This window comes from Schistocerca nitens, chromosome 4, assembly GCF_023898315.1.
Source record: "Schistocerca nitens isolate TAMUIC-IGC-003100 chromosome 4, iqSchNite1.1, whole genome shotgun sequence".
Lineage (NCBI taxonomy): Eukaryota > Metazoa > Arthropoda > Insecta > Orthoptera > Acrididae > Schistocerca > Schistocerca nitens.
Genome location: NC_064617.1, coordinates 351,860,287 through 351,886,082, shown reverse-complemented (window position 1 = coordinate 351,886,082; position 25,796 = coordinate 351,860,287). Strand labels below are relative to the sequence as shown.

The 25,796-nt window shown below is 41.4% G+C and overlaps 1 protein-coding gene across 1 annotated transcript in view; it reads left to right on the top strand.

The window, feature by feature from the left end:
- Positions 1-25,796, top strand: part of LOC126252915 (nudC domain-containing protein 1) — a 136,124-nt gene that overhangs the window by 87,710 nt on the left and 22,618 nt on the right. Inside the window, exons 7-8 of the mRNA XM_049953901.1 lie at positions 8,014-8,158; positions 8,270-8,389. Coding sequence (XP_049809858.1) covers positions 8,014-8,158; positions 8,270-8,389 — 265 coding nt within the window. The remainder of the gene's footprint in view (positions 1-8,013; positions 8,159-8,269; positions 8,390-25,796) is intronic.

The following is a 25,796-nucleotide window of genomic DNA, read 5'->3' as shown; positions in this document are numbered from 1 at the left end:
TGTTTCTCTATGGCGTATTTTATGAACCTTTCTCAAAGTACCTGTTTTTAGAGGACTTTTCTTCCATGGATTGGGCTAACGTGTAACTGCTTTTCTTTTTTCCTTTTTTTCCTGGCATCGGCACATGACCCTCATTGGTTTTGTGCCTGAAAACTTGTGTGTTAGCACTGACAACTCTACGCAAACATTGCTGCTCTCGGTCGTTGAGTGAAAGTTGTTGCCACTGTGTTTGTGGTGGGAGGTAATGCCTCAAATTTGGTATTCTCAGCACACTCTTGATACTGTGGGTTAGGAAATATTGAATTCCCTAATGATTTGTGAAGTGGAATGTCTCATGCAACTAGCTCCAACTACCATTCCATGTTAAGAGTCTTTTATTTCCCAACGTGCGACCATAATCACTTCATACACCTTTTCACATGAATCACCTGAGTACAAATGACAGCTCCATCAACACATTGCCCGTTTGTACCTCGTGTATGTGGTACTACTGCCCTCTGTATATGTGCATGTGCCGATGACTCTTTTCACCTCAGTGTATATGTTTCAGTACTCAGTGATCATCTGTTGTATTATGGGTTGGGGAGTGCTAACGATCTTAACTGCTGACTGATGCATAGTAGTGTAAATCTTTCTACTCTTCACAATAAAATGTGGGTCAATACATGGCGTAAATGCTACTTATCCCCCAAGCAAAAATGTTTAAGATTTTCTGTTTTTTTTTTCCCTTTTTTAAATTACAAAAAATAAAAAAAATAAAATAAAAATAAAATAAAAATATGCCAACTCAAACCCTCCTTGGACCTTAACAACATCATTAAAATACGTTTTCTGTAATGTAATAAATTTTTGATTTTACCAAAATTACAATTCTTATTCACTTCCAAAGGTGCTCAAATGCATTGTTAGACAGCATTAATATCTATTACACATTATAAATTTGGTGATGTGGTTCTTTTTTATTTTATTCTACAATTATACTCACTATGTGTTTTAAGTAATGTTTTTTACAACCACAATTTTATACATCTTGAGTATATTTACTCACGACACAGCAACACAATGCATTCATTTGTTTGGGGCTAGCCATAGTTGCAGTCAATCCACTGGCTGGTCGTAGTGTTCAGGTCTTTGTTGCATCCTGTTTCCGTTCTTCTCGAAGACCAAGTACATGCAACATACATTAAACAAAAGAGACATTAGACAACACAGCAACTTAATCTTCCTGGAATCGAAACTCGCAATAAAGTTAGTTTCATCAATAATTAATAATATCCATATACTAAATTAAATACATGTATTGCATATGATTTTGTTCCTTAATAAATGAGCAAATATTGACTGAGCTTGTTGACAGATAAAGTATGAACTATTCCATTGCCCTAATTCATTTCAGTAGCAGTGTCAGTGTGTCATTCATGTTTTGTGTGTCACTAGTACGTCATTGATTGACATGGCAACCAGGTAGTGATAACACAGATAGTATGATTCACCTCTCTAATTCCAGACAGACCATTAGCCTCTCCCTTGTGCTGTGTGCGCCTTATGCTCTGTTCTTTAGACTATGTACAAAACATTACAACATTAGTGGTCAATGTTATAACGTCAAGTTGAACAAATATATTTCAAGGATGACACAATACATGTAAGTCACAGATCAAGTAAACAAAGTACGACGTGTGTACACTTTAACAGTCAAATCAGAACTGAGTCAGAGTCGAGCGGCTGCTGGCCGCTTAGGTGGCACTGCTGCTGCATGTAGAGGACGCGTGTAACTGCGCGGCGGCACTTTGAAAGATCGGCAAGTCACAACACTTTTCCCCCCTTTGAAGTTTTTGCACATGTCTTGATGGAGGTGACCTGTAGATTGCTAACGTCCATAGGTGTTGTTTGACTGGCCGTAAAGTCTCGAGGAGGAGGCTTTCCGTACAGACGGAAGTGTCCCTGATGATAACGGGTCGAAATGACAGGAGATGTGGGGGTCACATCTACTGGGGCCCTGTGCACCAATCTGCCAGTTGTTATAACAGGAGACATGGGTGATGTGTCCGCATCCGTAGGAGAAGGAGGCGAGTAGAGTTGCTCCGACAGATGATGGTCATCTGGTTCCTGCAGGGGCAAGTCTCCTGGTGGCATCAGTTCTTGTGCTGGCACCGATATGATGGTGAGAGGACTGCGTTGTGAGTAATGAGAGATTCTAGTATCCCGAGCGTCAGGTAGAGCCGAAGGTGGTGTAGTGGCATCAGGAACAGGCGTTGCTGGCATACGAGGCCGAAGCTGGTCCGAATGGCGCACTGCAACACCCGTGTCCATCTGGATTTCATACAGGCATTGGCCACGGTGTCATAAGATGAGGCCAGGACTCCATTTTGTCCACCTGCCGTATCCCCGTACCCATACAAGGTCGCCAGTGGTGAACTGGCCAAGCGAAGGCACCCGCGGCCATGAGGTGTAAGGCCACAGAAGATGAAGTAGCGTGCGGGGCTGTCAGCCATGTAAGAGCTCAGCAGGGCTGTGGTCGCCCATGGGGGTGAAACGATAAGGAGCCAGAAGTTGGAGAAGCGCATCAGCAGCAGCAGAAGAAGTCAGGAGTTTCCTTATCTGAGCCTTAAATGTGTGGACCAGACATTCAGCCTCACCGTTTGACTGTGGATGGAATGGAGGGGCCGTGACGTGCATGACGCCGTGACGGGGACAAAAATCCGCAAAATCGGAAGAGGCAAATTGCGGACCATTATCAGTAACAAGAGTAGAGGGAAGGCCTTCCAAAGAGAAAATGCGAGCTAGAGCATTGGTGGTTGCTACGGTGGTAAGCGACATGCAACGAATACTGAAAGGAAAGTTAGAGTAGGCGTCAATAATGAGAAGCCAATAATTACCTAAAAATGGTCCCGCGAAGTCAGCATGAATATGCTCCCAGGGCTTCTCAGGCGAAGGCCACGGTGACAAAGATGACTTCGGCGCTGTGGCCTGTGACGCGCAAGGGCTGCAGGCAGTGACCATGTGTGCGATTTCAGAGTCGATGCCGGGCCAGTACACATGACAGCGCGCCAGAGATTTTGTGCGAGAGACACCCCAGTGCCCTTGATGAAGGAGGCGCAAGACCGAAGCACGCAAAGACGCAGGTACCACAACACGCGGAGAAGCATTGTCGGTGGAAAGGAGAATAACACCATCCCTAGCCGTGAGGCGGTAACGCAAAGCGTAGTAGTTTCGCAACGGGTTAGAAGTCTTAGCGGAAAGACGATCTGGCCAACCCTTCTGAAAACAGCGTAAAACCAGGGAGAGGGTAGGATCAGAACGCGTAGCAGCCGTCAGCCGGTCCCGGGTGATGGGGAACCCGTCCATAACCCGCTGCTCGGCAACATCCAGGTGGAAACACAAAAGTTCGTCCCTATCGAATGCCAGATCAGGATCCATGGGAAGGCGAGGCAGTGCATCAGCATTCGCATGTTGAGCCGTCGGCCGGAAATGAATCTCATAATTGAAATGAGACAAGTAAAGAGCCCAACACTGGGGACAATCCTCTCGTGAATGTTTCATAAAACACCGCGGACATGAAGGAAGTTGCTGTTGGGTTTGCTGCAGTTTCTTAGAGGTTTGTTTACGGTTAGGCCGAGGCTGCGCTTGGGAGCGCACTGCGGCCACGTCGGCCGGCGGGGACACACTGCACGCTTCATAAACAGCGCACAGAGGTTGTACGTCACCGACGTCACCCCTTGCCTCTATTTGTGCTCCATCGAGAGTCGGATTTGCCAACTGAAGGGCACATTGCCTAACTTCTTTGTCAGTCGCCGACCGGATAATAGCATCCCGTACCATGGAATCGGCGTAGGATTCTTTGTGATCGCCAGTAACAAATTGACACTTTCGACTGAGGCCGTGAAGTTCAGCAGCCCAAGCGCGATAGGATTGATTCGGTTTTTTTGACAACGATAAAAGGCAACACGAGAGTCTGCCACATGCGTATGCTTTTGAAAATATATGGACAGAAGTGAGCACATTTCAGCAAAGGACAAAGACTCAGGGTCTTTCAAAGGAGCCAGTCGCGACAACAACCGATACATTTGAGGTGAAATCCCTGAAAGGAACAAAGACTTACATGTTTGGTCGTCCGCGACATGAAATGCCAAGAAGTGCTGCCGAAGAGGGTTTTTCGTGATCAGACCAGTCTTCCACCATCTCATCGTAAGGAGGAAAAGGAGGGAGGGACAATGACGAGAGATGCCCTGCATTGGATGCCGTGACGAAATCACGAATTGCATTTGTGAGAAGCGTTTGCTGTTCAATGAGACCTTGCAATAGTTGCTCTAAAGTAGCCATGGAAACCTATGGGTCAACGATGAAAAAGAAAAATTCACTACCTCGTCTCCAATTGTTATAACGTCAAGTTGAACAAATATATTTCAAGGACGACACAATACATGTAAGTCACAGATCAAGTAAACAAAGTAAGACATGTGTACACTTTAACAGTCAAATCAGAACTGAGTCCGAGTCTAGCAGCCGCTGGCTGGCTGGCCGCTTAGGTGGCACTGCTGCTGCATGGCTGGCAGACAGCGCCTCATGTAGAGGACGTGCGTAACTGCGCGGCGGCACTTTGAAGGATCGGCGAGTCACAACAGTCAATGTCACATAACATTAACAAAATATTGATGTAACTTCTATAACAAATACTTAATTAATAGGTACACGCTACTACAGCATGAACAGAAGCCATCGTTTGAAAGGATTATGCCCCTTTTATCTCAACTGCAGGCATAGTCTTTCTGAGTTATACAAATTTTGGAAAATATTTGCTAATTCTTTCTCAGTAATTTTAACAATGCTTCATTTTCATCACAATGTGCAATGTGACCTGTTTGCTAATTAATTACATCATTAATATTTTCATCTTTTAAGTAAAGCTACACTTTATTATGCAAATTTTAAAGTCACTCTTCAGGTTTATCACTACACAAACAGTATTACCTTTTTCACAAGTTGATTTATATACACTCTGCTTGTTCTTGTTACCTGCATTTGACATTATTCTGTTACCAGTTCCATCACAACAACAATTTACTTCAGTGTCAACATTATTCTTGTTCACCATTTTCAACATATTCTTTCACATATTTCACCTCAGTCTCTCCTTTAACGAATTTTATTCTCATATTTTCACTTTTGATGCCTAAGTCTGACATTAAATCATAATTCTTAATCTATTTTTCTGATATTCTCAGAGACCTGTTCGTTATTTTCATCATAAATGACCTCTCCTAACATTCCCTGTTCACCATTTAGTCATTTTCAGTATTTAAGTTCATAGCCAATAATAAATCTGTGATATATCACTTCAGCTTTAATTTCTTTATTTGACTCATCAAGAATCTCATTCAGTGGATAAAATTGCTCATTGGTTTTAACTCTTATCATCAATTTGTTCATTTTTCTTATTAGTCTGTTCACTGATTAGTTTCAACTCCATGTGAAATTCTTTTGACATGTTTTTACTCATTTGTTTAATCCCTTCACTCATTTGTTCAATTCCACTTGATATTTCTTTACCCGTTTGTTCAGTTCCATTTGATAGTTCTCTCCCAAATAATTTTATTTCATTTAATAATAAATTATATCCAGCTTGTGTTAATGCACTAGCATTACATTTCTTCCTATTGCCTACTAGTTAATGCACCAGCATTACATTTCTTCCTATTGCCTACCAATAGTGTTTTACTCAACTGTTATTTACATTTTGATTCTCACTCATTTAACTTTGACATTGGCCTTTCTGAGATTTACTAGTTTTGCCTCTTGTATCATATGTATTATTAACACACATATTAACGTGACTATCCACATTGACAACATTTTTCTACATTTGCGTCTCATTATCCGTGTTCTCACTAACATCACTCATCTTGTCTTAGTTACTCTATATCAGCAGTCCGTAAATCGCAAGCCCAAAATGGCACAGTACATTATCATAAAAATCTCATAAAAAGTCCTTATCATTAACAAAATACCACTTATTTTCTAAAACAGTATCATCATACCCTGCACTTTGACAGAAACTTAGTGAAATAAGTTACCATTCTCACTGCCAATTAAATCATTAATATTATCATCATTATTAGCAACATTTTCCAGAATAGTGATCTCCTTACTTGCATTTTCACTAACTGAACTCATCTTGCATTCTTTAAGATGAGTTACTTAATCTACTCATTCATATTACTCTTCTTCTTCTTCCTATTATTATTATTGTTATTGTTATTTCCTTGGGTGGTAGTCTCATCACTACCCTTTCATTGACTGAATCCTTTTTGCGTGATTCACAACAGCAGTTATTTACAAGACACAAAATTTAAAATTCTTAAAATTGCAAGAGTAATCCCCTAAAACAACAAAAGTTTACATTAATTACTACGAAGACATGCGCCATCTCCATGCTGTCAAGAGGCTGAAGCCTGCATATGTCGAGCTGCCAGTCCAGTCACCGGTAGTCTCCACTACTGCCTGCTGTACTCAAAATTCTCGCGTGATATCTACTATTGGTGCCACCAAGCTGATACAGCACTGCCATTTCGATTTGCCCACCAGATCACCATCAGTCAGATGGTAGAGGATCAAAATCTGAGTTATTTGCAATCAGGAAGTATGCCAAAAATGAATATTGAGTATTTTTGCTAACAGAAACAACTTACACTGCACAAAAGCAACTTCGAGTCTCAATGCGTGTGATACACTCACAAATATCCATAATGTCTGTTGTATTATGTAACAGGTAACTAGGACCACATAAACTAATTCCTCTGTAATTTCAAATGCCAGTGACTTCATGTAACCCCATTGGAAAAAAAATCTGCTGTGAACACAGCAAAACATTGTGTGTCGTTTTTTGAGGTAGTGCCACCACCACCACCACCACCACCACCACCACCACCACCAATAATACAGAACCATATAAGCATTTAACAAATATGTGCCACACATGCTTTGCTTATTCAAGACCTCATACAATATGAATTGGTCATTTCTGACCAGTGGTCCCTTGTCTGAAAATACTGAACATCTTCATCTACATACATACCCCACAAGCCACCATACGGCACAAATGGAGGGTCTGTTATTCCCCTGCTAGTCATTCCATATCCTGTTTAAATTGCAAATGGAGTGAGAAAAAGACTGTCTATACATTACTGGCTTTGCAGTATTATGCAATATGTACTTTGGCAGTAGGATGTTCATTCAGCAGTCTGTAGCAAAAGCTGTCTCTCTTAAGTTTCTCGATAGTTTCTTGTTGCTGTGTTCCACAGTCTTGATAAATTGAAGAAATGTCACCAGGTAACACCTCTAGCTTCAGTGTAATGTATATTTTATTGTGTGAGCCATTTTGATCAGATTTTTGCTAAGAGCAAGAGTTATCTATGTAAAAACGAGCAGTGTCAAAAATGTTATATTTGCAAATAATGTCTAGTCATGCAGAATCAGATTTTTCACATTGTTTTTATAAATATTATGTTTTGACATTGTGGCTTTTTTATGCATATATGTACCTCTCACTGTTAACAAAAATCTATCCTGGGTGATGGACTTTGACCGCAACTGGCTACACAATAAAGCATTTATTAAACAGCAGCTCTAGCCTCTATGTGATGTCATTTCTATAATTCCTCAGTAGTGTTTTGTGGAACAAACACATTCTGCTGTTTAGGGATTCTCATTTGAGGTCATAGAGCATTCCCACGATGCTCATGGTTTCTTTCAACCTGTTGGTAAAAAAATTGGTAGAACTCCCCTGAATTGCTTCATGGTCGGATCACAAAAACTCGAGCAGTACTCGAGAATAGTTACACAAGTGTTCTGTATGTGGTCTTTAATAGATGAGCTAAATCTTCTACTGTCTATAATATTGAGCTCAAAGATTGGGACATACTGTATATTCTGAGTACCCTTTTGTTATCATTTTTTGAGCCCATAACTTGTGTTCTTCGCAGTTTAATTACTTTTAACTGTTCTCTACTCCAGGTTGGAACTTACACTTAATAAAGAAGAGACAGGACTGATGTGGAGTTGCTTGTTGAAAGGGTGTGATGAGGGTGAACAAATAATGGACCCAGCTCTTGTTGCAGAAATACATGAACGTCTTGCACATCTATGCTCCGAGACTGAGGTTAGTTGTTGGGAATGTTTATAGGAGAAGACACACTATTTTAAAGATTGAGTTTTGTAGTAATTTCGCACAGGTATTTATATTTTAATTACATGCATTACTCCTTTACAGTCCTCTGGAGGCTGTGTTACTACTTTCAACTCTGAACAACTGGAAGAATGTGATGAGGTCAGCAGTAGTGCATCATTTTTGCAAAGGCTGTGTCCACAAACCCACTCAACCACACATAAGGTACAGGAGACTTTCCAGCATATTATTGTCAGTGCCAGTGATGGTACTTCCAGGTTGTATGTGTACGTTGCAATTTTTCTTTTTTTCTCTGTGTATGATCCACACACAGAACTAGAAAATGCAAGTCATACTTGACAATAGGGGTACATTAAAAGCATTCACATGAAAAATGAACACACACTATTTGTAGGGAATACAGGGAACAGAAAAATTTAGCCACAAATGTTTCTGCTTATTGTGGACTGGAAAAATATACATCTACAGGAACTTTTTGCTATCTATATAGGCCTGTTGGAGGAGATGTTGTATTCATTAATAATTTCATGTCGTGTGTCACATATGTACATTGTGGTAGACAAATTTCCTTTGCACATCTATAATTCCTGTTTTCCATTTCAGTTCTGTTAGCAGTTGGAAATATTAACTTCTGTTTCACAATACATAACACATTCACTTTTGAAATTTGTCAGCAATCAGTGATACAGCAAGACTAACAGCATATAGTTTGATCCGTATTAGAGAGAGAGAGAGAGAGAGAGAGAGAGAGAGAGAGAGAGAGAGAGAGAAGGTTTGACTGTTTGGGGGGGGGGGGGGCGGCTTAATTTTAGACATCTTAAAGTGTTATTTCAAGCTCCTCCCTCCCCCCCCCCTCCCCCCGGTTGCACCAGGACTGCGAAACACCATCCTAGGAGGAAAATGATTTGTATTAGCCTTGAGTGAATCTAAATACAGTATGGAAAGGAGTGAAATATGTAGCTGTATAACTCTTTTATAAGCTACTAAAAAAGGTAAACTGTTATCGAGACAAAGGTCGGTTTGAATGCCACAGTGCTCTATTGGGCTTGGTCTGTCGAAGGTGATAGACCCTTGCCTGCTTCAATCTTTGAGTCAACTTACCCAGCTATTATAAAGGAGCCTACCATTTTACGTGTACCCAGAACATTACAAATCATAGACAGATGTGAAAGAAGGGATAAGTGACAGAAAAATCTCTTTGACTGACTGGGGGTACTTATGGAGGTAAAATGTCTAGTAAACAACAACAACAGTGGCTTTATTTGCAGTTAAAAGCTGTTTGTCGTTTACAACTCGTACACTATATAAGAATTACATAATTAAAATAGTCAGCTACAAACAGGTAAAGCGACATCATTTAATTATAGGCAGATATTTTGTGTGTGTGTGTGTGTGTGTGTGTGTGTGTGTGTGTGTGTGTGTAGCAGTTATGCAGATGATCTTTCACATAACAATGTTTGTCAGGAATGTAATCTGTGGTACACATTACATCTTTGATAATTTTGCATTGGTTAGTCAAATCTGTCAGTTACAGCCCAACAGCATCTGGTCTCTTAACTATTGCAGTCCCTTCTTTCAGACCACTATAGACAGGATTGTGAAATCACCATCAGTACTGAAGTCAAGGAACTAAATTCTGATACTTAAGAATTCTTTGCGCCATTCACATAGTTGAAAGATTTTTGTGGTCATATCTTCGTCAATCAACAATGTTGAACAGCTCGTAACTTCAGGAGAGTAAAATGTTTCAATTTACTTATGTTAGTGATTTGCAAGATGTGGTGTGTGAAGAAAGCAAACTGCGTTTTACTGAACTGGTGTTTCTCAAACTGAGTTGTGCATCACAGCTTGACACTTATTTTTGAAATGAGGTTTGTGTTTTCAAGGAATATTGAAATACCTGAGTCTAGGATGTCTCTGTGTTCTTCAGTGGAAACCTGTAGATATAAAGCTACAGTACTGTGCATCTGGTTTCTCATTTTTCTCACGATTTAGTGATCTGTACTACTCTTACTCACTCATAATTATTTACTATAACAGAGACTTTCGCTAAATGTGGGCTAAGAAAGATGCTAAATGCTCCATGTAAAACCTAATGAGAATTCTGAGAGAGCCTGATACTGCTTTGTATCCACAAGGTTCAGTTAACTTTCATCTCTATGAGTGGTTTATCTACATTTTCCCACAGAGGAGGCATCAGTTGGTAGAAAGGCACATTGAAAAAAAGTCTGCTTGATGTTATCAGCTATCAGACTAACTCCTCCATCAGATCCAGACAAAACACACCCACTCACATGGCCAATCTTTGGGCACTAAGGCCTGACTGTGACTCCGGTGTTCACAATCTTGGCTGGTGTGGGTAGTGGGGATCAGTAGTGGTATGTGGTGAGGAGGGGTAGGAATAGCAGGGTAAAGATGGTGAAAGATACTGTATTGCTGCGTATGGGAGAGTGCATGGTCATGGCAGGAACAGGATGGTGGGCTACTAGGCCTAACATTGGGAAGCTGTGATGTAGAACCAAAAGGGGTGAGGAGCAAAGCAGAGAAGAGGAAAGGACTGCTGTTACAAAAATATGAACAATGATCTGAAAGGAAGGGTGGAATAGGGCTGAACAAGGATATTGCATAATGTTAGGTAGACAGCAGGATATCACTGGGAAGGGGGTGGGAGGAAGGTTAGAAGGTATTTCTCATTTCAGGGCGCAATGAGGAGTAGTTGAAATCATGTCAGAGAATATTATCCAATTGCTCCAGTCCTCGGTGGTACTAAGCTGCTCCTTTGTGGCCATTCGGTGGGTCTATTGGGACGGTAACTGACTGGGAAGACAAGGCATGGGAGATCTGTTTCTGGGAAAGGCGGGGAGGGTAATTTCTTTCTGTGATGGCTTCAGTATACCCTTGGTATATTTGGAGAGGGATTGCTTGTCTCCATAGATGCAATGGCCATGGTTGGCTACACTTTATGGAGGGGACTTCTTTATATGAAATGGGTGGCAGCTGTCGAAGTAGGGTATTTTTGGTGGCTGGTAGGTTTGATGTGGATGGATGTACTGATATGGCTATCTGTGAAGTAGAGGTAGGCTTCAAGGAAGGTAGCTTGTCTGGCTGAGGAGGACCAGATGAAGCAAATTGGAGAGAAGATGTTGAGATTCTGGAGGAATTTGGATAGGTGTCCTCACTAGAGCTCTGCAGTGAATGGCTTATTTGCATGGTCTGCACACATCTGCAGTGTGCCAGAGAGAGTGAGAACATACTATGTGAATGTTGGCAGAAGTTGAGGAAGATGACTGATGCTTCCTTGCCTAATAACATTAGCAGGTAAATTCTTGGTCTGTGGTCACACATGTCACACACTTGTCCAAAGCAACACAGATTGCATGCTCACACTCAGTTGCATGTAGGCCATGAATCTGCAGTTTGCGCATGTGCAATGCTCTTTGCTTACCACCAGAGTTGGGCAGCATTTGTTCAAATGACGGATATAGATTAAAAATTATTATTTGTTGTCCATGAGTAACAAATGAAAATATTTATTCGAAACAATATTCACTTACATGAATAAAAACATTTATTTTTCATCTGTGAATAAAAAACATTACAAATAATAGATAAATTTGAAACACAATGACATTTATTGCTCCAATTCTTTGTCATTTATTAAACAGATGTGCTTTTTGTTGCTTTTAAATTATTTTTCAATACTTTCAAATTGCAATTGTCTTCAGCAAAAATTGAGAAATCATCAATTCCGCTTTAGTTTTTTGCAAATAATCACTGCAATTTCATGTTAGCTTTAACTCCTAAATCATATTCAAAATAAAATTTTCTTTTTATGATAGAACATAATTTGAAATTTGCGATTTGATTTCTTTGACAGTTGTCCGCAGCTCATGGTCTCGCGGTCGCGTTCTCACTTCCTGAGCATGGTGTCATGGGTTCGATTCCTGGTGGGGTCAGGGATTTTCACCTGCCTCGAGATAACTGGGTGTTTGTGTTGTCCTCATCGTTTCATCATCATTCATAAAAGTGACGAGATGGGAATGAGCAAAGGTTGGGAATTTGTACGGGTGCTGATAACTGCGCAGTTGAACACCCCAGAAACCAGTCGTCGTCATCATCATCATCTTCAACAGTTTTTTGGCTTCTTTATGTCAGTAGGTTGTTGAAAGCCTGCCTTGAACAGCAGTGCAGGTAACCTGTTTATTGTTAAATTGTGGGCAAGACATTGCTGCAATAATTGCAGTTGGCGTAGAAAGGCAAAAAAAGTCTTCCAATCATCACTTTTCACTTCCTCGATAAAAAAGCTGATGGTGTGTTGCAGTATTATGAAATCTTGTGTACCCAAACCCAGCATCTCTTCTGGAATTTTTAATATCCAATTCTGTGTAACTGCTTAGACACATGTTGCGTTGAAAAACTATTCCATATTCTAACAGAAAACTTACTTGGAGTTAATCCTAAAATGTTTTTGAATGACTTTGGACATTCAGCACCATTCCATAAACATTTTAGAAGACTTTAGATTGAAAGGCTTTTGACATTAGTCGTAGAAACCACTGATTTCTTGCTGGGTTTGCTATTTTGTAGCTCTACAAACATGAACAAATTGTGTAATTATATCAAGAAGACACTCATATTTGATAGTGTTAGCAATCTGAGAAAGGGGCTGCAGGTTGAGTCTTTGTTGGCTGCGTTTTCATCCTTAGCTATTTTATATAGAGTAAGTGTGCATGATAGGAGGAGGAGGGTGGAAGTATTGGCTGGTGCAGAGATAGTTGAATTGGACTGTGTTAGTATTGTAAATGCTAAGACCATCCGTCTATAAGTTTTTTTACATTGCATTTGTTTTGCTTTAAGGCAAGTGAAGCTTAGCTCAACCTGAAGGTTGGTTTCAACACTGCAGTGCCTTACTGCATGGTGGTGTGCACTTGACTACCTTGCACCTCTGAACTGACTTAAACTGCCAGTTAGAGGGGGACCTACATTTCAACATGTACTCCAAAACATGGTGCATTTTGCCCTGGCATTTTTGTCGTTGTTAGAGGTGAAAGAAACAGTACATCATGTACCCCAGGCAAATTAGTAAGAAAATGAACAGATGGGGGAAAAATGTTTAAAGTTTTGAAACTTCAGGAAAATACTCATATGGGTTGCAGTAATAAGAAACAGAAAAGTTCCCCTTCATAGGGGTGATGCGTCCCCCTTTTATCCCCTCCAAAAGTCAGTTTGTACAATATTTTAAATTTATATGCAAAAAGGCTCATTTTTAGAACAGAACTCTTATTAGTAAATATATTCCTCGCAAAATTGTATATGAAAAAGATCTTGCGCATCTTTTCATTTATACAAACGGTATTTGAAGTATAAGAATTTGAATAGAATTCTGTTAACATAATAGTTTGCAGTTTTTGTTACTTAGCAAATCATTTAAATGAAAAGTTTAATTAAGTGTATGGAAATATTTTGTAGCTTATATTTTACACTCGATGATATTTCTTTTGTGATCAGTATTGTTGAAATCAGGCGTACATGCCAACATTGAAAATGTCAATTTCCCCGTTCCATTCACTCAGCGGTCCCCTACCACTATTGTAGCTGCTGTTTCTTTCTACCCAGTGTCCAGTTCAGTTGAGTTAATGTTGTGAACTGTCAGAATAGTACCAGAGAGTTCTGCTTTTTGTGACAGCATTTATCAGTTTGCAGTGTTACGTAGGCTGCTTCTTAGTCTCACTTATTTTGTCTGGACAGAGAAAAGTATAATGCTGGGCCCTACTACCTGTTTTATTTGTAGTAAATCTGTTGTGGAAGGAGAGATGTCAGTAGTGACAAAGGGCTTGGAAACTGTGAAATGTGTCGGCAAGAAGCGGAAGAATGGGGCTTATAATCTTCTACTGAATGCTGGGTTGATTAAAATGCATAAGGTGGGTCGACATGAATATATTAAGGAATTTAATATAAGGAAACTAATTAATCAGAATGTTGCACAAGTAGATGAGAAAAAGTTTGCGATCCTCTACCTCTTATCCATTCAGCATAAATATTTTCCATTTTTTTCCCTGTCCAAAATATGTCTACGTCAGTGCATTTTAGCTGTAGATTAAATGTGAGCATTATTTAGACAGCTTTCGTTTGCACGAATTTATTGTTCCACAGTTAAATCAGTGACCTTCATTTACATGCATTATTCAGTTATCACTTTGCATTTCATTATACATAATCATACTTTGTCACTGTAGTAATACTTCATTATCTCAGGTTTTCAGCATTCACTGTCTCTATAGAAAACATGGAAAATTGACAGTTAAAAAGAAATTCTAATTCTGAATGTATCTCAATGCTTGCTGGGGCCATTAGCATCCCTACTTTTGTGATGAAACTGTATAGAGTCCATTTCCTTTCGACCAGTCAGGGCTGTGCACCTTTTATCCTACACCCAGTGAGTGAGTGAATGCCTTGTGGTACCGTGTGAGGAAACACCCAGATGTGTCCTTTCGCAACAACTGTGAAGTGTGTGGGCGGCAGTGAGCACTACTGATACAGTTTCGCCATCCATGTGCAGTGTTAAATTCCTCTCCCTCAGTTGAGATATCATCAGTGAATCTGAACAAAATGGGGATTTTGGATCCTGGGTGGCTAGGAAGGATTCCTTTGGATAGCTCATAAAAGACTGGTGTGGAAGGTGCTATGGAGGTGCTCTTTGCAGTGCCACAGATGTGTTTCTAGGAGCTGCTTTCAAAGGAGAAGTAATTGTGGGTGGGGCTATAGTTATTCATGGTGACCAGGAGAGAAGTTGTAGGTTTGGTATGATATTACAGTGCCTGTGTTGTTCTGAATTACAGTGCGAAGTTCCTTTCGACATTGATGCATGTCCAAAGGAACAGGCATTGTGATGACTAAAGCCATTTTGAAATACATTAAATGTATTCGCAATTGCAAATATGGACAACCATCAGCTGTAGAATGGAAAAAGACAATGAAAATTTGTGCAGGACTGGGACTTAACCCTGATTTCCCACTTACTGTGAGCGGTCACCTTACCATATGGTTGTGTGTGAACGACTCATGGCCAGACCGAAACTACCATATGTCGTCAAGTAAGCACCTACAACCTGTACTTGTAGATCCATTATATAGATTCCCATACGGGTGAGACATTTTACTTGAAAGTCGCTGGCCCGGTGTTGGCAGATATATACAATATGACCTGTACGGGAATATACATAATGAATGTAAGAGTACAGGTTGTAGACGCATGGTTGATGATGTATGGAAGCTTGTCTTGGTCTGGCACAAATTTTCATTGTCGTCATTCCATTCTACAACTGATGGTTGTCCATATTTGCAGTTGTGAATATATTTCTGTAGGTTTGGAGTCAGGTGTTGGAAAAGGTAGTGTTCAATGGTAACAATGCCTTGAGTATTGGGAATGTAGAAGGGAGTAGCACTGACAGTGATGGAACAGGATCCCAAGTGTGAAGGAGCAAGAACTGTGGAGAGTTGGCAGTAGAAATGGTTGGTGTCTTTAGTGTAGGAGGATAGGTTATGGGTAAAAAGTTGAAAGTGGTGGCCCACAAGGGCAGAGGCTCTCTCTCTGTGGACACTAACCAGCCACAAAATGCAGCATCTTGGGTGATTGTGTTTATGTACTTAAGAAGCATGTAGGTAGTAAGAGTGTGATGAATGGAGGATGAGGTGGTTATAGACTTGAGAGAGAATTTGGGACAGGACTGGATATTCTGCTAGATTTCTGGAATGGGATCACTGTGGTAGGGCTTGTAGGGGAGGACCTGTCCAACAGCCGGCAGAGCCCATCTGCCATGTAATCCCTGCAGTTCATAACCACAATGGTGGAACCTTTGCTGGCAGCTTGTATTATAATGATGGAGTAAGTTTGTACTTGGTGAACAGTAGTTTTTTTTAAATGTGAGGTTGGTTTCTGTGTTGAGGGGTTTTGGGAATGATAGTGAGACAAGGTTTGAGGTAGCATGACTTTATTTGGGAGTGGACAAAAGATATGGCCCTTGGAAGGTAACAATACTTCTGTGGGACTGAGGCTTTTGGAAGGCAGGTTCAATGATTGTGTTGTAGGGCTATTTCAGGCTCTGTGTTGTACAGAGTGGTGGGAGTGAGTTTCTGACGGTGTGGTAGATGTATTATGTCTGCAGAGCATGGTGAGGCAACAATGAGATGTGGGGAACGTTATGGAGACTAGTAGTTCCATTAGAACTACTGACAGCCTTGGGAGAGCCAGTCCTGACAAAACTCTACCATATGGTGAGCAAAATGTATGAGACAGGCGAAATACCCTCAGATTTCAAGAAGAATATAATAATTCCAATCCCAAAGAAAGCAGGTGTTGACAGATGTGAAAATTACCGAACTGTCAGTTTAATATGTCACGGCTGCAAAATACTAACGCGAATTCTGTACAGACGAATGGAAAAACTGGTAGAAGCCGACCTCGGGGAAGATCAGTTTGGATTCCATAGAAATATGGGAACACGTGAGGCAATACTGACCCTACGACTTATCTTAGAAGCTAGATTAAGAAAAGGCAATCCTACGTTTCTATCATTTGTAGACTTGGAGAAAGCTTTTGACAATGTTGACTGGAATAATATCTTTCAAATTCTGAAGGCGGCAGGGGTAAAATACAGGGAGCGAAAGGCTATTTACAATTTGTACAGAAACCAGATGGCAGTTATAAGAGTCGAGGGACATGAAAGGGAAGCAGTGGTTGGGAAGGGAGTGAGACAGGGTTGTAACCTCTCCCCGATGTTATTCAATCTCTATAATGAGGAAGCAGTGAAGGAAACAAAAGAAAAATTCGTAGTAGGTATTAAAATCCATGGAGAAGAAATAATAACTTTGAGGTTCGCCGATGACATTGTAATTCTGTCAGAGACAGCAAAGGACTTGGAAGAGCAGTTGAACGGAATGGACAGTGTCTTGAAAAGAGGATATAAGATGAACATCAACAAAAGCAAAACTAGGATAATGGAATGTAGTCGAATTAAGTCGGCCGATGCTGAGGGAATTAGATTAGGAAATGAGACACTTAAAGTAGTAAAGGAGTTTTGCTATTTGGGGAGCAAAGTAACTGATGATGGTTGAAGTAGAGAGGATACAAAATGTAGACTGGCAATGGCAAGGAAAGTGTTTCTGAAGAAGAGAAATTTGTTAACATCGAGTATAGATTTAAATGTCAGGAAGTCGTTTCTGAAAGTATTTGTATGGAGTGTAGCCATCTATGGAAGTGAAACATGGACGATAAATAGTTTGGACAAGAAGAGAATAGAAGCTTTCGAAATGTGGTGCTACAGAAGAATGCTGAAGATTAAATGGGTAGGACTAATGACCTCAGCAGTTGAGTCCCATAGTGCTCAGAGCCATTAAATGGGTAGATCACGTAACTAATGAGGAAGTATTGAATAGGATTAGGGAGAAGAGGAGTTTGTGGCACAACTTGACAAGAAGAAGGGATCGGTTGGTAGGACATGTTCTGAGGCATCAAGGGATCACCAATTTAGTATTGGAGGGCAGTGTGGAGGGTAAAAATCGTAGAGGGAGACCAAGAGATGAATACACTAAACAGATTCAGAAGGATGTGGGCTGCAGTACATATTGGGAGATGAAGAAGCTTGCACAGGATAGAGTAGCATGGAGAGCTGCATCAAACCAGTCTCAGGACTGAAGACCACAACAACAACAACAACAACAACAACAACAGTAGTAGTAGAGCACTGCATCTGTTTGGTGGAACCCGAAGTAGCATTAGCTGTCCATCACTCACTTTGCACCTGTTGCACCGGCAGTTTCCTCACTTGTTTACTTCGCAGTTTCACTGAGTATCATGTGGCGCTGTCTCACTGAGTACAGGGCAACAAGTGTGCGAGTGTGTGGGCCTGCCACACGGCTAAGAAAATGTGGATTCTGTACTCTATACAGCTTCCTCACAACACAGTGGCACTAATGGGCTCAGCAAGCATTGAAATGGATTTAGAATTAGAATTTCTTTCTGGTGGCCAATTTTCCATGTTTTCTACAGAAAAAGGGATTTCTGTGTACCCGGGATTCGTCCAGTGTTGCCACAGTGATTGAGTATGATTAAGCATAACTAAATGTAAACTAGTAATAGAATATTGTATGTTCTTGAAGGTCATTGATTTAGCTGTGGAACTCTAAATTTGCATGGATGAATCCTAATGAAATAATGCTCACATTCAGTCTGCAGCCAAAATCGCACCGATATCAAGAAATATTCTGGATAAAACAAATGAAAAATATTTGTGTTGATGAGCATGTCAACTGGTTACAATTATCTACTTTATTTATGAGACAGAATTCTATAACTTGTGTTTGTTCTCTTGGCTCAGTGCGGTTTCTATTTGATAAATAACTGATTAATGTTTTGTTCAGAAATGTGCTTTGGTAGCTCAGTGGGTTTAAGTTCCAGCCTACAAAATTAAAGAGTGGGGTTCCATCACTGTTGTTCCTATGATTTTCTGTTACTTATTGCTTCTTTCACTTCTAACAATGACAGAAATACCAAGTCAAGATGTGACTTGTTTTGGAGTAAGTATTGAAATTTAGGTCTGCATCTGACTGGCTGTACAAGTCTGTTCAGAGGTGGAAAGACGTCAGGACACATGGCCATGTCTAGTTAAGCACTGCAGTGTTCAACTCAACTTTTGGGTTGAGCATAGCTTTGCTTGCCTTACAGCAAAACAAATGCAACATAAAAATACTTATAGATGGATGGTCTTAGCATTTACAACACTGACGTGGCCCAATTAAACTGTTTCTGCAGCTGTCCATACTTCCCCTTGCCCCCCCCCCCCCCCCCCCGATAACATGCAAGATGAGAATGCAGCCTACAAAAGCTTAATCTGCAGCACCTTCATTGATTGCTAAGACTCTTGATTATGGGTGTCTCCTTGATATAATTACACAATCCGTTCATGTTTGTAAGGCTACAAAATACTGAAACAAGTGAGAACACTCTGGTTTTGGGATTAATTATTAGTAAGCAGAGATGCTGAGGGAATTAGAGTAGGAAATGAGATACTTAAAGTAGTAGATGCGTTTTGCTCTTTGGGCAGCAAAATAACTGATGATTGACGAAGTAGAGAGGATATAGATTGTAGACTGGTAATGGCAAGGAAAGTGTTTCTGAAGAAGAGCATCGATTTAAGTGTCACGAAGTGTTTCCTGAAAGTATCTGTATGGAGTGTAGCCATGTATGGAAGTGAAACATGGGCTATAAACAGTTTAGACAAGAAGAGAATAGAAGCTTTTGAAATGGGGTGCTACAGAAAAATGCAGAAGATTAGATGGGTAGATCATGTAACTAATGAGGATGTACTGAATAGAGCAGAGTCGGTTGTAGGTTGCAGTAGTTACTCTGAGATGAAGAGGCTTGCACAGGATAGAGTAGCATGGAAAGCTGCATCAGACCAGTCTTTGGACTGAAGATGACAACAGCTACTAAAACAACCACCACCAGCTTTCCATTAGAAGATGGGATAGCTTTTTGAAATGTGACATGTGTCTATTGGAGTTACTTAAAGGTTTGATATTGAAAAAATCCGGAAGAGATAATGGCTTTGTATATATACGAGTTCCTAATATTGCTGCATGTTGTCAACTTTTTTTTATCAAGAGTGTCAGGTGATGATTGGAAGACTTTCTTTGCCTTTCTACACCAACTGCAATTGTTGCAGTAATGTCTTATCCGTGATGTAAAAGCAAATAGATCACCTGCATTGCTGTTCATGACCACGGGAAGCTTGCAACAAACTATAAACATATAATAGCCAAAGAAATGTTGAAGAAATTGGGTCGCAAGTTTCAAATCATGTTACGTTGTAAAAAGAAAATTTTAATTTGGGCGTGATGTTTGAAGTGAGGGTAATGTGGAATCACAATGAATTATTTGCAAAAAACTGAAGCAGAATTGATAATTTCTCAATTTTAGTTGAAGACGATTGTGATTTGAAAGTCTTGTATCATATCTGGAGACTGTTTCAGGAGATATAATGCACCAATATCGTCTTTACACATATAGAGCGTATGTTCTTTAGTGTGTCACAATGGAAAATATTGGAAAACTGAATGAACTTTCTAACAAAATAATTTAAAAGCAATAGAAATGAATTTTGATTATTAATTGACAAAGAATTGGAGCAAGAAATGTCATTGGATTTCAGATTTATCTGTTATTCATAATGTTTTTTATCCACAGATGATGAATGAGTATTTTTACTTGTTGTTCACGGATAACAAATTTTTAATCTGTATTTGTCATAGTCATTTGAATAAATTTGCCCAACTCTGGCGGTAAGCAAAGCGCATCGCACACGCACACACTTCAGATTTGTAACTGATGTGCATGGCGTGACATCTGTGTGGCTAAAGCGAAGTGCTCGCCCGCTTGCATTATTAGGCGAGGAAGCACCAGTCATCTACGGCAACTTCTGCCAACTTTCGCAAAGTGTGTTAGAAGAAGCAGTAGCAGCAGCAGCAGTCCAAGGCAGGAGTATGAGTTGAATAGATAGGAAAGTTTCTTGAGTGTCATTGTGATTCTTTTCTAGTTATCAGAAGACAACGGTTTCAATCTGGGAGATGGGATGGAAAAATTTGGAATTGCAGAGCAGGGGGTGTTTTCTGTTGGAACAGTGCTGGTGCACGGAAGTTTGGGCCTGATTTGTATGGTTTTGGAGGACCACTGTTGGTGAGGGCTGTGGACTGATGGAATTTGAACAAATAGGTTATTGTGGAAGGGTGGGTTGGCAGCCAGAGATGGGTAATTCGATGGACAGGCAGCACTATATATACGTATAAAAGCAAAGATGATGTAACTTACCAGACAAAAGTGTTGGTATGTTGATAGACACACAAATAAACACACACGCACACACACACACACACACACACACACACACACACACACACACACACATCCGCACGTATACAGACACAAGCAGACATTGGTAAAGGCAAAGAGTTTGGGCAGAGATGTCAGTTGAGGCGGAAGTACAGAGGCAAAGATGTTGTTGAATGACAGGTGCGGTATGAGCGGCGGCAACTTGAAATTAGCGGAGGTTGAGGCCTGGTGGGTAACGGGAAGAGAGGATATACTGAAGGACAAGTTCCCATCTCCAGAGCTCTGATAGGTTGGTGTTAGTGGGAAGTATCCAGATAACCCGGACGGTGTAACACTGTGCCAAGATGTGCTGGCTGTGCACCAAGGCATGTTTAGCCACAGGGTGGTCCTCATTACCAACAAACACTGTCTGCCTGTGCCTTGTCAATTTGTTGCTGGTCATTCCCACATAGAAAGCTTCACAGTGTAGGCAGGTCAGTTGGGAAATCACATGGGTGCTTTCACACGTGGCTCTGCCTTTGATTGTGTACACCTTCTGGGTTACAGGACTGGAGTAGGTGGTGGTGGCAGGGTGCATGGGACAGGTTTTACACCAGGGGCAGTTACAAGGGTAGGAGCCAGAGGGTAGGGAAGGTGGTTTGGGGATTTCATAGGGATTAACCAAGAGGTTACGAAGGTTAGGTGGACGGCGGAAAGACATTCATGGTGGAGTGGGGAGGATTTCATAAAGGATGGATCTCATTTCAGGGCAGGATTTGAGGAAGTCGTATCCCTACTGGAGAGCCACATTCAGAGTCTGATCCAGTCCCGGAAAGTATCCTGTCACAAGTGGGGCACTTTTGGGGTTCTTCTGTGGGAGGTTCTGGGTTTGAGGGGATGAGGAAGTGGTTCTGGTTATTTGCTTCTGTACCAGGTCGGGAGGGTAGTTGCGGGATGCGAAAGCTGTTTTCAGGTTGTTGGTGTAATGGTTCAGGGATTCCGGACTGTAGCAGATTCGTTTTCCATGAAGACCTAGGCTGTAGGGAAGGGACCGTTTGATATGGAATGGGTGGCAGCTGTCATAATGGAGGTACTGTTGCTTGTTGGTGGGTTTGATGTGGACGGATGTGTGAAGCTGGCCATTGGAGAGATGGAGGTCAACGTCAAGGAAAGTGGCATGGGATTTGGAGTAGGACCAGGTGAATCTGATGGAACCAAAGGAGTTGAGGTTGGAGAGGAAATTCTGAAGTTCTTCTTCACTGTGAGTCCAGCTCATGAAGATGTCATCAATAAATCTGTACCAAACTTTGGGTTGGGAGGCCTGGGTAACCAAGAAGGCTTCCTCTAAGCGACATATATATACGAAAGCACTGGCAGGTTGATAGACACACAAACAAACACAAACATACACACAAAATTCAAGCTTTTGCAACCAACGGTTGCTTCATCAGGAAAGAGGGAAGGAGAGGGAAAGACAAAAGGATGTGGGTTTTAAGGGAGAGGGTAAGGAGTCATTCCAATCCCGGGAGCGGAAAGACTTACCTTAGGGGGAAAAAAGGACAGGTATACACTCGCGCGCACACACACACACATATCCATCGACACATACACAAACACAAGCAGACATTTGTAAAGGCAAAGAGTTTCGGCAGAGATGTCAGTCGAGGCAGAAGTACAGAGGCAAACATGTTGTTGAATGACAGGTGAGGTATGAGCGGCGGCAACTTGAAATTAGCGGAGGTTGAGGCCTGGCGGGTGATGAGAAGAGAGGATATACTGAAGGGCAAGTTCCCATCTCTGGAGTTCTGACAGGTTGGTGTTAGTGGGAAGTATCCAGATACCCCGGACGGTGTAACACTGTGCCAAGATGTGCTGGCCGTGCACAAAGGCATGTTTAGCCACAGGGTGATCCTCATTACCAACAAACACTGTCTGCCTGTGTCCATTCATGTGAATGGACAGTTTGTTGCTGGTCATTCCCACATAGAAAGCTTCACAGTGTAGGCAGGTCAGTTGGTAAATCACATGGTTGCTTTCACACGTGGCTCTGCCTTTGATCGTGTACACCTTCCGGGTTACAGGACTGGATTAGGTGGTGGTGGGAGGGTGCATGGGACAGGTTTTACACCGGGTGCGGTTACAAGGGTAGGAGCCAGGGGGTAGGGAAGGTGGTTTGGGGATTTCGTAGGGATGAACTAAGAGGTTACGAAGGTTAGGTGGACGGCGGAAAGACACTCTTGGTGGAGTGGGGAGGATTCCATGAAGGATGGATCTCATTTCAGGGCAGGATTTGAGGAAGTCGTATCCCTGCTGGAGAGCCACATTCAGAGTCTGATCCAGTCCCGGAAAGTATCCTGTCACAAGTGTGGCACTTTTGGGGTTCTTCTGTGGGAGGTTCCACATCAAACCCACCAAGCAACAGTACCTCCATTATGACAGCTGCCACCCATTCCACATCAAATGGTCCCTTCCCTACAGCCTAGGTCTTCGCGGCAAATGAATCTGCTCCAGTCCGGAATCCCTGAACCATTACACCAACCACCTGACAACAGCTTTCGCATCCCCCAACTACCCTCCCGTCCTGGTGCAGAAGCAAATAACCAGAGCCACTTCCTCATCCCCTCAAACCCAGAACCTCCCACAGAAGAACCCCAAAAGTGCCCCACTTGTGACAGGATACTTTCCGGAACTGGATCAGACTCTGAATGTGGCTCTCCAGTAGGGATACAGCTTCCTCAAATCGTGCCCTATAAAATGAGATCCATCCTTCATGAAATCCTCCCCACTCCACCAAGAGTGTCTTTCCGCCGTCCACCTAACCTTCGTAACCTCTTGGTTCATCCCTATGAAATCCCCAAACCACCTTCCCTACCCTCTGGCTCCTACCCTTGTAACCACCCCCGGTGTAAAACCTGTCCCATGCACCCTCCCACCTCCACCTACTCCAGTCCTGTAACCCGGAAGGTGTACACGATCAAAGGCAGAGCCACGTGTGAAAGCACCCACGTGATTTACCAACTGACCGGCCTACACTGTGAAGCTTTCTATGTGGGAATGACCAGCAACAAACTGTCCATTCTCATGAATGGACACAGGCAGACAGTGTTTGTTGGTAATGAGGATCACCCTATGGCTAAACATGCCTTGGTGCACGGCCAGTACATCTTGGCACTGTGTTACGCCGTCCGGGTTATCTGGATACTTCCCACTAACACCAACCTGTCAGAACTCCGGAGATGGGAAGTTGCCCTTCAGTATATCCTCTCTTCTTGTTACCCGCCAGGCCTCAACCTCTGCTAATTTGAAGTTGCCGCCACTCATACCTCACCTGTTATTCAACAACATGTTTGCCTCTGTACTTCTGCCTCGACTGACATCTCTGCCCAAACTCTTTGCCTTTACAAATGTCTGCTTGTGTCTGTGTATGTGCCGATGCATATATGTGTGTGTGCGAGTGTATACCTGTTCTTTTTTCCTCCTAAGGTAAGTCTTTCCGCTCCCGGGATTGGAATGACTCCTTACCCTCTCCCTTAAAACCCACATCCTTTCATCTTTCCTTCTCCTTCCCTCTTTCCTGACGAAGCAACCGTTGGTTGCGAAAGCTTGAATTTTGTGTCTATGTTTGTGTTTGTTTGTGTGTCTATCGACCTGCCAGCACTTTCGTTTGGTAAGTCACATCATCTTTGTTTGTGTAAGGGGGGGGGGGGGGGGGCACTTGCGCATGTTTTGTCTGTTTGATGATGGACTTAGTCCAATATCTGATAATATCAAGCAGTCTTCTTCCAGTGTGCCTTCTGTCACTCAATACCTTCTCTATGTTGCGAGTAGCAATCTATCCTATGTTGTATTTATGTATTCCCTCCTGGATTTTCCATTGTTTGATTTTATCTATAGTTTCTGTTTAGTGGGGTGTTAAAGGTAGTCAAGTAATTTTCCACTTCCATAATTTTTTAAAAACAGAATTTAAAATGTTAGACTTCCTTTGGTTGTTTCCAGTTTTGATATCAGACTCGAGTACCTGGATGGAACTTCTACACCTCTTCTTTGTTTTTGCACTGGGGATTCTGTGAAATATCATAAGCTATGTTTATCCGAACATGCAGACACTTGAGGGTAACAGTTAGTAAAGTTATAAAATTCAGTGTAGTTTGGCTAGTTATTCACATTCAGATAAGCTTGCATTTTGATTCAGTTTCAGAATTTAGTATAACTAAAATTCTATTTAACAATGTGGGAAAAGACAGAGTGCTACTTACCATAAAGAAGATATGTCAAGTTGCAGACAGGCAAAATTAAGACACTTTACATAAAAGGTTTCGGCCACGGCCTTCATCATTTAAAGACAGACATACGCCATTCACACACACAAGCAAGCGTACTTCACACACATATGACCGCAAACTCCAGCATCTTGTGCTGGAATCTGTCTTTTTCCTACATTATTGATATTCTTACCCAGTGTTTCCATTGTTTAAAATGGAATTTAGTTGCACATAGTCAGTAGAAAATATAGCAAGTGTAACACAGAGTCATAACATCTTGTACAGTGACAGAAACTGCTGTTTCTACCCAAAAATGTTAATGAAGTTCACAGTATTTATCCATGCTATTGTGATATTTAAATAACAGAAAGCTTATTTTAGGATTTATTTTTTACAAGCATTCAAGCACAGTGCCTTGTAATTCACTGCTTTCCAGTTAAGTTTCTGTTTAGCCACTGAATGGCAAACACAAAAATTTCAGTGT